A 12,814-nucleotide genomic window follows, 5' to 3' on the forward strand; every position below is an offset into this window, starting at 1 on the left:
TGTAATTGGGTGACTTTTCATGCTGTAACAGTTTATCAGAAGTGGAGTAGAGGACAGTGGCCACCTCACATTCTCAGCTGTGTGGCCCAGGCGGTGAAGACGATACACAAATAAAGCTGTAAAGTGGCCTGTGAGAGGGCTGGAAGGTTCAGTGGGTGTTTTGTTATCCGTACTGATGAAGATCAGTCGCTGCTTGTTAAATGACTGCACATGAGAGATAAAGAGGATAAAAAAACCAAAGCAGACTTGGAGGTAATCTTTATTTCAAGCTTCCATAATAAGACAAATCAGTACAAAGAGCGACTTTTACATACACAATTTAAAGTCATACGGTGATGACAATCGGCTTCATTTCAGTAAAAAAGTAAACTTGTCTTAAATACTTATCAAGACAAACACAAACACAGAGATCAGTCCACTTCATTTCCCTTGATTTCCAAACATTCGTGAGACAGTTATAATGGTAAAGTGGTTGTTATTGAAATCAATCATCTCAGTAGTAAAAGTGGATTTAGATAATAAAACAGCAGATACAAAGGAAAATTCCACTTTCCCCTCAGTCATGGAGACAAAAGGTCTACAACTGGAATAAGACGCTTAAAGTTTTTATCATGAGTCCCTGGTTTCATCACACTGAGGGCTGAACATGAAACCAAGTCAAGAGGAAACTATAAAATACTGTAATATAATTATGTACCTTTCTCACTTAAAGCACCTGAGTGGAGTGAACAGCATATAATTCAAGAAATGGTATTAAACTTCACTAAACCTAACCTTCTAACCAAAACTGGGTGTGAGAAAAACAACCTTTAAGTGAACAGAAAATATATCAGATAAATATCCCAAAAATGTTTTTAGTTTCAGTTTTTGGGGAATTTGGCCATATTTGTCATTTGTCATCATATGTTGATTGAAATTGGACAAAACTGGATTGTATTGTATCATAATATGTATTGTGTACTTCTTAAAGATGTAATTCACAGGAAATGGACAGAATTCGAAGATGCTCAGTGTACTCTCTGCAGTTGCTAACTTGCTGCTATTATCAAGCAGCAGCTCACTCAGCCGTGGTGACAGGAGTGCCATGAAGCGGCAGCGGAGTGAAAGAGGGTCGGGCAACAGCACCAGGTAAAAAACAGCGTGTTTACAACTGGAATATTTTCACATTTAACCTATTGGTCATGATTATGTTTTAGTATGCAAAACTGCAATGTTCACTGCAAGTTCTGTATTTTTACTGCATTCAAGCTCAGTAATCAGCCTTAAAGAGTTACAGAACAGGCTGATCGGGCTTCAGATCGAGCTCAGCTGACCACAGTCCTGCATGACACGTAATCTATTCTGTCCTCCGGATTTCACGGTAAAAATCTTTATGGCTATGATTCATTTCCATCTCACTGGTTTAGGGAACAAAGGACAGCTGTGCAGTGATAGGGCTTTTTTCCCCAGCCGATTATTCTTGAGCTATTTCACATTTAACCTATTGGATTGAGGATTCATTTCGACTACAACCAGAGGTGACTGTGGGAAGACAAACCAAGACAGTTTTGGTGTGTTTTTGATGAGTTAACAAGGCAATCGAGCTCAAATCTTGGATTTAGACAGATGTATTTGTCTGTTTAGTAAGGAAAACAGGTGTCAAAATACATCCTTTGCTGGAATTTTGTGAATGTATTTTGTTTACTTAATAGACTAAGTTGTGAACTCGTCGCTTTTCCACCTCCCAGTTGAGACTACAAAGCCTACTGGACTATCGCCTGTGTTGTGTCAGGAGACAGACGGACAGATTCAAACTCTGTGGATAATATCATACAAAGACTGAATTTCTAATTTAAAAAAAAAACTGAAACTAATAACAATTATACTCGAACTAAACATTTTGAAACAATAAAAAAAAAAACTGAATGGAAAAAAACAAACAAAGAAAATGAAAAATACAATACTACAATATCTCTGAACTCAAGTTGATCCCAGTCTTTTGATCATGAAGCATTTTCTCGCTACAACAGCATGACAGTGAGATTGTCAAGTTGTTCTCAGTTCAGGCCCTGCAGCTACACCGAGCTACGGTGCTACACTAATATGCCACTTGACTTTATGGACAAATGTCCAGTTAGAATTTCTTGAGGTAATGTGTGCTATGCAATGGAAAATATGCAATATGAAATGTAACATACTTACATTATAATTGGTAGTTAAGCAGTTTATGTAAATCACATTAAAAAAAAGTCCTTAAGAACAGAAAGAACATAAAAAAAACTAGCTCTTTGACCAGCTGGTCATGATTGTGTTTTAGTATGCAAAACTGCAATGTTCACTGCAAGTTCTGTATTTCCTGCTTTCAAGCTCAGTAATCAGCCTTAAAGAGTTACAGAACAGGCTGAGCGGGCTTCAGATCGAGCTCAGCTGACCACAGTCCTGCATGACACGTAATCTATTCTGTCCTCCGGATTTCACGGTAAAAATCTTTATGGCTATGATTCATTTCCATCTCACTGGTTTAGGGAACAAAGGAGAGCTGTGCAGTGATAGGGCTTTTTTTTCCCAGCTGATCATTCTTGAGCTATTTCATAGATATGTATTTTAGTTCCTCTTCATCTTGTCCAGCCTTGTCTTGTCCAAGAATCCTCTTCAGGATGGCTCTCCCTGAGGCATTTACTCTGGCTTTGGCTCTGTGAACGGTACCACCTTCCTCCCAGCCACAAACACCTCGACTATGTTCCGATCATCACCTGTCGAAGACGAAGTGACAGAGATGACTGTGAAGTAAATCAGCAGCATGTTAGAGTCTGAAAAGTTTGGACAAATACATTGAAATTCACACGTACCCAAATTCAGGAACTTCTCCAAAAGAATCTGAAATCAAAGTGTACGTAAATTAGCTTTAAACTGGAATGAAATGTTCTGCTTTTATTCATTTGTGAGTAAATGTGGTTGAATAGATTAAGGGCAACCTTTGGTCCATCACTCTGGATCAGGTCGATGGGTCCCCCGGGAGCAGTTACATTCACCCTCAGGGCATCGAAGTCTTTGCCCACCTCAAAGTTCCCTGTTTGGTCATCCAGGGACAAGGCTACAGATGAAACGCATCATAAAAGAAGCTGTTGTGGTGTCTACCCTCTTGTGAAATTGCAATCAGTCATCATTAAAAATAACTTCCCACAGGGACTTCATGGACTGAATCAGGCATTTCTGCCGAAGTGCGACGTTAGCAAGAAAAATGAGAAGACAACGTGATTTTTCAATTCTAACCTCTATACAGTGACAGATCAGAGCGACAGCTGTGTGTCTTACCTTGGCTTCCTCCCAGTGTGGCGATTCTGAACGCCTCCTCAAAGGTGAGTGTTTCGTGTCCTGGATCCTGAATGGTCAAGATTTTGGATGAGTCCAGAGCTCTCCTCAAAGCATCCAGTATAGAGGCCGAGTAGCCGCCCGCCACGTCTGCCACAGGACAGCAAACAAAGACCAAATTGTTCAAATCAATACAAGCAGGAAGACATACGACATGATGCGTTACTGTCAGTTTACACTCAAATCCCTTTCGCATCCTTATACCGTAGTTCCGTTCAAGAAATTTAGGCACAGGTTCAGCATTAAGTACACACAAATTCAAAACACTATTCATAGTCGTACAACGCACGCCAGGCAGTCGTGACAGTTGTGTCAACATCTACAGGATTCAGAATATTGGTTTAACAACAGGTTAGACTGATGTTAAAGGATTCATCTGCCTGTTGTATTAAAATGGTTGAGGAAGAGAAGAGGCAGGGTTTTTCCACATGCGATGAGTCGGAAGAGGTACTATCAGCAAGTACGAGCGCAAGTTGCTTGAAAGCTACGGTATGTGACACAGGTTGGCAAATGTTCCTTAATCCAAAAGTTTTAAAAAACACAAATATTATTAGGCTGCTGGCTCCAAAAAGCAACTTTCTCATAGTGTAACAAACGTAGTCATACAGTATGGGGTCTGGCAGCTCTCACCTGTTCCCAGCCCCAGTTTCACTTTGTGATTCAGGACGTTGCGGACATTCAGCACTCCACTGCACAACCTGGGCAGAGGGAGAGAGGGATACAATAAGAGAACTGGAAAAAATGAATATATTTAATTTTTCTGTCAAGTAATAGATTCAAGCTTAATGAATAGCTTGTACAGAGCCAGACCCTCTGGAGAATAAATACAGAGTCACGCTCTGCTCTCACTGGGACCAATTTACCAACATTACTGTTTAGCTCACTTCTCACTTCGTCACTTCTCTTGTTAGTTAACCTGACTGAAGCAGTGATCCGTGGAGTTCACAAATGATCGTGACAGCTCAAAGCTATTTAAAACACTTGTCACATTCACCCATTCAAACACTTCTACACATTTTTTATAACATTTTATTCACCTTAAATTTGATCTGGTTTGCAGATTTCCCTATGCTGGAATTAATGATGGGCAACCATATAAAACCTACTAATACTTTGAGTGAACACAACGAAGGTCCAGTCGTGTTTAGACATTTTAGTGCAGAACATTACATCTTTAAGGCTGCTACAAGATCTTTTTGCTACAAGAGTGATGAGGTAAAGTATCCATTAGTAGCTATGTAGGTCTTGTTCCCTATTTAGGTCATGTGGAGGCATCGGTATTAAACTTTAAGAGACAGTTAAGAGGTAATTATAGTACGTTTAAGATCTATTTAATTGTAAAATCAGTCTTATTGTCTCTATATCTTCAAATGGTCTTGAGAAACAGAGCCTGATACTTACGAGATGTTGGAATTGGGACAGTGAGACAAAGAGGTTCCTGTTTCTCTGAACAGGGTCAACTCTTCATCAGTGAGGTGGCAGCCATGGGCCATCACTGTCTGTGAATCATCATCATAGACAATATCAGCATTTCTATCAGCATTTCTATGTTTCTACAGAATGTCTGCCTGTGTGTGTCACTGTGTCCTCACCTTGTCAGTGAGCAGGTTGTGCTTGTGATAGACGTCTGTGTAAGACTTGGACTCAGGAAACAGATCCTTCACAAGTTTAATTTCCTCAGCGTTTTCACTGATGTGACTCTGAAAGTAAAAGCACACGTAAGACATTAAACCGAGAATCTGGGGTGTTACCTTTGACAAAAGCGGGAACATGAATATCTCTATAAATCAGGGGGTCCGGCCCCCGGGCCATTTCCGTCCTGCCCTCCTCCTCCATCTGGCCAATGACCTGATGTCAAAATTGTAATGTAATCCGTTCTAAAGGAACATAATTTCAAGTGTCATTACTCAAACACAGAAAACAATACGTACCAGGGAGATGAGAGGAAACCATGAGTCACGCAGCTACAAAGAAAACAGTTGTCTCAACAAGGTCTTTACCGTAAAGCTAAGAAGGAAGCTGATGCTGCGGTTGAAGCAAGTTATGTGCTGTGTGAATGAATCACCAAAGTGGGTAAAGCCATTCACCGAAGGGCTGTTTCTGAGGAATTGCATGTTGCAAGTGGCCGATATTCCATGCCCAGGTAAAAAGAGCTTGTTCAACAATATATCTCTAACAACAAACACAGTGGCAGAGCGGACAAACAAGTAGTCAAGTGACATTTATGAACAGTTACGGGTTAAAGCCTGACGTTTCACCGCATACTCTGCGGCGCACAACGCAACCATGCAAAGCTAGCCGAACTTCAGTAAACGCGATCAAGGTCCAGGCTTACTGAAGCTGTACTCAGGGTTTCAACTGTGACCTCCCTCAGGACAAAATGTGGCTCAGCCCTGTCAGCAGAAGCGCTACCAAGAAATAAAGTACCAAACTATTCAGGGAATCCATTTGTTAGTACAGTGCAAGGTTTACTTTGAATAAGTTATTTATACAAAACTTGCACCAACTGTTGAAAGGTTTTTAAAAATGTATACAAAATGGCGTTTGCATTTAAGTATTATTCTGTTGATGATAATAATAACACTATATTTTCAGCGCTTTCTTGTAGTACCGGCCCTCCTAAAAGACACATGTACCCAGCTCGTTTGAGTATAAAACCCCTGCTATATATAGAGCCTGAGGTGCCGTGCGGTAAGTCAAAACTGTTATCAAAACTGATAACTTGTGATAAATGCTGTTCTGTGAGACCTGTTTCTTCCCTGTCAGATTTTTCACCTCTTGAAAATTGCATGTTTGTGTATTTATTCCATTGTTCAAAAAAACCCACAGGGCCAAAGCTACACGGTCTCTATGGCAACAGTCCCCTGTGGACATGGCCTGGTTCGGTTGCCACAGTGAGCTCACCTGAATGTGCAGGTTGTTATTCTTAGCGATCGCTCCCAGCTGTCCCAGCAAAGCTCCTGTGCAGGTTGGAGCGAAGCGGGGGGTCACCACTGGCTTCACAAGAGGGTACTGCCAAAACCAACAAAAACAAGTGGAGTCAGAGAGGATCTTAAAATCTATATATTTTTTTTCTCCTGCATATGATTTTTTTAATCCATCTTTGAAGTTTTGTGCTCGATATATTAAGGAGTCTTACCTTTTTGTCCAGGAGCTCTGCGATGAACCTTGAGGGAACAAAACAATTGTTGCGATTCATTCGAGGCAGCCACATTCACAAGTTTCAAAAGGTCCAAATGTTCAACAGCAAATTAAACAGCTATACAAATTACATCTGCATGGTATCATGATTGTAAATATGTCCGTGTAAAATGGATATGTTGATAGTTTTATGGACGAAAGGGTAATCAAATAGAAGAAGGGGAAGTTAAGACATGTCGGTTGAGGAAATTCTATAGTACAGTTGATGGTCTTGTCTACACTCCCTGAAGATTAAGTGTTACACACATCATGGAAATACATCTGATGCTATCTATTGCTATCTATCGCTATCTGTAAGGTACTAGATGAGATATCGTAGTTTTGAGTGCTGAAGAACTGACGCTTTTCTGACACACAGTGAAGACATCAAGTCTAACTGACTTTGTTGACTTTGGGGATTTTTCCCAACTTTCTTTTCTTGAGTTCTTGATCTCACTCAAGTGAAATCAGCAATAGCCAGAGCCGACACATGCATAAATGCTAAAACTGTGTAAAACAGCTGGTACCCACCGACAAGTTTCCTCTTGAGACTCCTGACACGTCTCTTTGTAATACTTCGCAGGGTTGTTTCTGTCCATACACACCTTCCCCACCAAGGCACGCTGTCCAAGGTCATCTGCAAGAAAAGAGATGAATGGGTAACTAGAATATAAATAAACTGCCAAGGTTTTGGTTTTTGGTTGTGGTTGTACCCTCTAGTGTCTCGGTGTCACTTTTCTAATTCCTGCTCACCTGTCTTCCCAGTTTTTTGTCCTCACCGTTTTGCTATTGTGCCATTACCAATCCATTAAGTAGGCTAATTTCACTGATTCTCCCTCAGAAAAGCTTGACTGCATGTTCTTGGCTTATGTAAGAAACTCTTGTCAGCAACTGCACCTTCCTGAGTCAGTGAGCTCGCACCAAGGTTGATTCTATTGTCCAGCTCTATCATACAGCACAGCCCGAGTATGAAATTCAACACAATGCGATTCACACCATGAAAACATGTAACTAAAATGCAAACAAGGTATCGGAGAAGTGTTTGATATAAATGAGCAGGCGCAGATATGACTGAGTATATCATAAGGACTTCTCTTGACGGGAAAATGAAGGGCAGAAAATATGATTTGAAATTGAGTTAGAAGTATTTGTGCAACTCGCACCAAACAATCTCCAAAATGTCGCTTGTCACATGTGCGTGTCAACGTGTCACAGCATTTCAAGTTCGACAGGTCAGACTCAAATCCCTCTGCCTCTCACAAGCCCTAATCTCAGTCCTATTGTTTGACTGCACGCACGGACACACATACATTACATCACATAAGAAGTCACTAACTAGTCAGTATAGTAGGCTACATCTTTGGTGAGACATTAACTGACAGTTACAATGACTGATGTAACAGCTCACTCTAACTTGTCCTGCCCCAAAGGGAAACACTTTGAAACAATTTTGAGAGTTCTGGTGCATATGGGAAAAAAAGTAGTATAAAGTCTCTTGGGACTCTACATGAAACTGCATGTTATCTGATCAGTTCCCATCAGTGATATCACACAGTCGCATCGCAGGTAATGTAGGCGCCAGGAAGAAGAATGCGTGAATACGAGAAGGGTGATATCTCTGGCTGTGCTGTATTGATTTGCATTGGTTCTTTTTTAACTACAATGCAATGCAAGCTGCGACGCTCCAACAGTTGTGTGCTCTTTAAAACCCGGTGCTTACATCACTACTTACCCACATCCCCAGTAGTACACCCAAAGTCCTGGAAACACACTTTATTGTGTAAATTGGTGGAGCCTTTATAAAGTGCAACAAAACTAAGAGATTTAAATCAGTGCAAAGTTCTAATCAGTTACTGAGGCGGATTTCTATGCATAATCAGAAATAATGACAGATCAGTCCTCCACAACAAATAACTCAATAATGGTGAAGCTACCATTGTTAATCTGGTTCTTACCATGCTTCTTTGGGGGCTAATCTTAGAAATGCTGTTTTAATTCATTTGTTTTATGAACCAATTGATCGGCACACACTGAGGCTTGGGCCTAGCGGACATCTTTGCTAGACTGGTAATTCATGCTGTAGAACAGTTTTCTGAAGAAGCTTTGTGCGACTGTGTCCAAACATTTCCAGTCAAATCAGGCAGAACATGTGCGTTTATATCGGATGCCCATGGGACCTTGAACTTTGGAGTTTACAAGCCTCTTGCCTGAGAAAATACAGCACACAGTCATTGAAACTATTTTTTTTTTTCTTTTGCTACATGACAGAAGAGGCAATGAAGGTAAAATTTTGCTGTGAATGTTCAAACATGCCTGAGCAAACACACACACACACACACACACACACAAACACACTTGCAATGACTGACAGAAGGTTTGAAACAGCTGCTCAGAACAGGTCGAAGGTGAGGGCTCAGTGTACCTGATAACACAAAATAGCTGTGTAAAGCTGCCAGAACCAGTTCTCATTTCTATTATATAACATGACACCTTGAAGATAAAAGCATCATGGTGGAATAAAGGTCAGTGCAACTTTTCTGAAAGCTACATCCTTCCAGTCACTGGGCTTAATTTGATGGATTAAGTATTCACAATCAAACATGGCCTCTGGATCCATTATCACAGTTTAAACAGCCACTGTGCTCTCGACAGTGATTGTACAGGCTAAATATGTCAGACTAGGCAGTGTTGACTCTTTCTTTATGAGTTTTGACTAAAACCTGGCTGCGTTAATAGATTTACATTACGAGAATTTTTCACATTTGTTCACAGTAGCCTCTGCATTCATCATAGGGGCAGAACCCACCACAGACTCCCAGATTTAACAAGCAAATTGTAAAGTCTGTGTGAAATGACAACCTCAAAACCACCAACAGGTCACCTACTGCTCTGGTGATCCTTTCAAACTGCGGACAGGATAATCTATAGTGTCATGTGTTGACTCACAAGAGGACAAACTTGAGCACTAACTCTCCATTCCTCTGTCCATATTACAGTTAGAAAACACTGAAGAGGGCCAATGCTTAAAAATAAACAAGATTTAGGTCAAAATGTGTGTGTGTGTGTGTGTGTGTGTGTGTGTGTGTGTGTGTGTGTGTTTTAGTGTAGAGTAGCACATCTTACTTGCAATCTGGCCCAACAGGAGAGTGGCATCCGTGTGTATAGTAGCATGGTAACATGCAGTGGTGGTTCCGTTTCTCAGGGTCCTTTTCTGTAAAGTTCAGGATTCATATTACAGGATTAGGACAACATTCCTACATTTTTTTTTTCTCTTTTCTATATGTTGTTCAGCCACTTAAATGGTCACACCCTTCTCAAATCACAGGCTGTGTGACAAGAGAAGAGACCTCATGCAGCACATCAAACACATCACTCTTATAGCTTTACATCTCAGGGCACAGCTTGTGACTGATGCATAGTATTTTGATGGCCATTTATTTTAAGGTGGCAGGATACTTACCACCACCTTAGTGTAGACCCGTTGGGCAAACTCCAGATCCTTGAACCGAGACTCCACAGGGAAGGTGTAGGTACAAAGCCACTGCATTAAGGGCATGTCCAAGGCTGTGCCAGCGTAGCTGTACTGGGATGCATGGATGTGGGTGTCCACCATTCCCGGCATGAAAAACTCACTGCGGTGAGGCAAAAACAGGCTTCAAACATACACGTTTTGTTTTCATGGCCCATGCAACAAATGATTCAAAGATGTATGCTCATGTTTAAGGTTCAAGTTCAATAAATATGATATGATTGCTGATGCAAAGAAGAGTTTTTGTTCATATCTGCCAACCAGTGTCACCAAACACACTGTTACTCTCTGACTTATTAAAGTCATTTGATTCTGTTTTCCACTGTATAAACTTTAAGTTATAGCCGACCAGTTGGATGAGTACGAAAAGAAAAAAAAAAAAAGTCTGTGTTCATTTGCGAGAGTGTTTCTGCTGGTGGTATGTGATTGAAATTAACAATCCAGTCCGAACGCGTGTGTAATTGCGCGTCACTTTGAAAGTGCGCACGTCTTCAAGGCACGATATGCTGGTCCTGAAGATTGTCATACATCCTAAGGGCAGCTATGACGGAGAGAAAACGCTAAGCCCTATTTCTATCCCATTACATTGAATAGCATAACATTCGAGAAGCAGTGCAGGAGATTTTGGAGAGGCGTGCCTCTGGATAACGTCAGGGATATAACACGGATCATATTGCCTTCCCATAAAGCGATAGCCTATTTAGCACCGACCAGAACTGTCGCCTGCAAATTCGGTTTACCACAAAAATCGCAAACCGTGAATAGCCCCAAACCTGTTTAGTGACAAACGAAAAACAAAAACAATGGCTGAGCATGTGTCTTTTTCTGTTTATAATAGGATATCTCTCCTTCGTGATAATAACTGATCACAAAAAAGGATATCTCTCCTTCGTGGTAATAATTGAAAAATAATAATAGGCCTCAAACACCAAGTGGTCGACTTTGAGGACAAAATTAACCTGAAAACCTCATCGGGGTCTATCTGATTTCTAACCCTGTCAAACTAAGGCAAAGTGGAATTCAGTCAGTGTTTGTTCGTATAGTCGACTTACTGTTGTGCCAGCTGAGTGATTTCAGACGGACTGAATCCAAATTTCTCAGACAGTCCGTCAAGCTCCGAATCTTTTTCAATGAAAGCAATCTGCAGAGAGGAAATGAGTCAAGTTACTGGAGAAACCTTCTCGCGATTACGTAAAAAGTGTCTGCATTGTGCAAGAGAGCAGGCTGCTGGGATGGCTGGAAACATCGCACATGTGTACTTTGAGAGGCGCAGTTACACCTCTCCAGCTTTATAGATAAACCATTACTTCTTACATAGCCGTGCATCTATTTTCCTCTGGACGGTTTAAGGATGTCGTGTGAATTTTAATCCCACTTGTTTTTGAAGTGGCTACTTGAGACTGTCATTAAGGTCTGCGTAGAGCTGAGAGTGGGCTTAATTGTGAAAGTTGCTCAGCAACAGCTCACTGTAGGACACAATTAAGGCATTATGTAACAGATTTGCGCATTCTTCGTTTGGAAGACGTCTTTTAAAACGAAGTCTTCCAAATCTAACCCGTTTGCACCAAATTTAGGAGCAACACACATTCTACCTGCTATAAATATATATCAATGTTTAGGCTGGATGACAGCTAAACGCATATATTGGTCACATGTGTGTTTTCTAGATCCGACCAAAAACTGCAAAAGCTGTAGATATTTTGGAAATCTGACTAACCTTCCCCTTCACATCCACTCCCAGGAGCGCATCTTCCAGGATCTCCACCGCTGTGTGCTGGGTCGAGTGGATACATGTTCCCCTGTAGACGCGCATGATTTCTGCGGTGTATCCGTTAGAGTTGGCCATCCCTTCAGTTGATCAGTCGGATCCGAGCAGTGAGATACCTGTGGCAGCAACAGCGCGCTGGGTTTTTGACCTGTGGTCGCCCAAGATGCGCCGTGACGCACGGCACCACCTGATTGCAAAATGCGCAGCCAATGAGAAGACTGGGTGTGTGTCTCTGGGAGATTAATGGGGCATACTGGCGCGATGCAACTTCAAACTTGTCACAGACTCCCCAAAATTCTTCCAGTTGTGTTCGAGTCCACTTGCGGATGGTTATCAATCAGGTACAACTACTGTATACGCGCCTTTGAACTGTATCCGTTTATTGAGTCATCACACTGACCATATAACTGCGAGGTAGAAGCAAACACTGTCCAATTCTCCAAGGTAAATGTAAAATGATCAGATTTTTGGTGCAAGATGTTTTTTTTTTATTCTATCTATCTATCTATCTATCTATCTATCTATCTATCTATCTATCTATCTCCACGTAAACTCCACGTCCTAAATATAGACACCATCAGAGGACATTCTGTACTGTCCGTCTCTAAAGAGTGACAGCAGCAGGTCTCTCTCCAAACATGCACAAGAGTAAAAAAAAAAAAAAAAAACACAGAGTGAACTTGAATTTTAAGTCACAGGGCTATAAATTTGGCCCATCATGTGCCAGGACGCATATAGGCTCACATGCGTGTGAGCGCTTCCTTTTTGTCAGTGCTCTTTACCCATGTTTGGCCAATGTTGTCATGGTGTTTGAGATGTTACTCCATCTTAAACATTTACTGACATCACTTTACATTTCAACATCCCTCTAGCCAAGGTCATTTGGGCGTAGTTGTAGGTGATAACATGTTGCCAGTTGGAGAAGAGAGAGGTAATGTCCAGGTAATATATTGGTTATAACCATGCAAATATATTAGCTTTATTCA

The 12,814-nt window shown here is 41.1% G+C and overlaps 1 protein-coding gene across 2 annotated transcripts; it reads right to left on the minus strand.

Annotated features, from left to right (window-relative positions):
- Nucleotides 1-241: 241 nt before the first annotated feature.
- On the minus strand, nucleotides 242-11,986 carry gda (guanine deaminase). 2 transcript variants are annotated; one of them, XM_030418324.1, is made up of 14 exons: nucleotides 11,778-11,986; nucleotides 11,113-11,201; nucleotides 9,992-10,163; nucleotides 9,655-9,742; nucleotides 7,063-7,168; nucleotides 6,491-6,518; nucleotides 6,256-6,363; nucleotides 4,944-5,051; nucleotides 4,753-4,850; nucleotides 3,982-4,049; nucleotides 3,295-3,441; nucleotides 2,955-3,049; nucleotides 2,829-2,856; nucleotides 242-2,732 (listed from the first exon to the last, which is right to left on the minus strand). In XM_030418324.1, exons 1-14 carry the CDS (start codon nucleotides 11,904-11,906, stop codon nucleotides 2,656-2,658), a joined length of 1,341 nt encoding a protein of 446 aa, XP_030274184.1. In that variant the 5' UTR covers nucleotides 11,907-11,986; the 3' UTR covers nucleotides 242-2,655. The 2 variants fall into 2 exon arrangements, with proteins under 2 accessions (XP_030274184.1, XP_030274183.1); XM_030418323.1 differs by having other exon boundaries at nucleotides 2,955-3,073; nucleotides 11,778-11,985.
- Between the last annotated feature and the right edge of the window lie 828 nt (nucleotides 11,987-12,814).

Source organism: Sparus aurata, chromosome 5, assembly GCF_900880675.1.
Source record: "Sparus aurata chromosome 5, fSpaAur1.1, whole genome shotgun sequence".
Classification (NCBI taxonomy): domain Eukaryota; kingdom Metazoa; phylum Chordata; class Actinopteri; order Spariformes; family Sparidae; genus Sparus; species Sparus aurata.

Excerpts from the sequence above, each read along its gene's own strand:
- gda (XM_030418323.1), bottom strand. The coding sequence starts at position 11,906 with ATGGCCAACTCTAACGGATACACCGCAGAAATCATGCGCGTCTACAGG. Across the intron at positions 9,743-9,991 it reads GGGTCTACACTAAGGTGGTG|AAAAGGACCCTGAGAAACGG; the intron begins GTAAGTATCCTG and ends TGAACTTTACAG. Across the intron at positions 2,733-2,828 it reads GGAGAAGTTCCTGAATTTGG|GTGATGATCGGAACATAGTC; the intron begins GTACGTGTGAAT and ends CGTCTTCGACAG.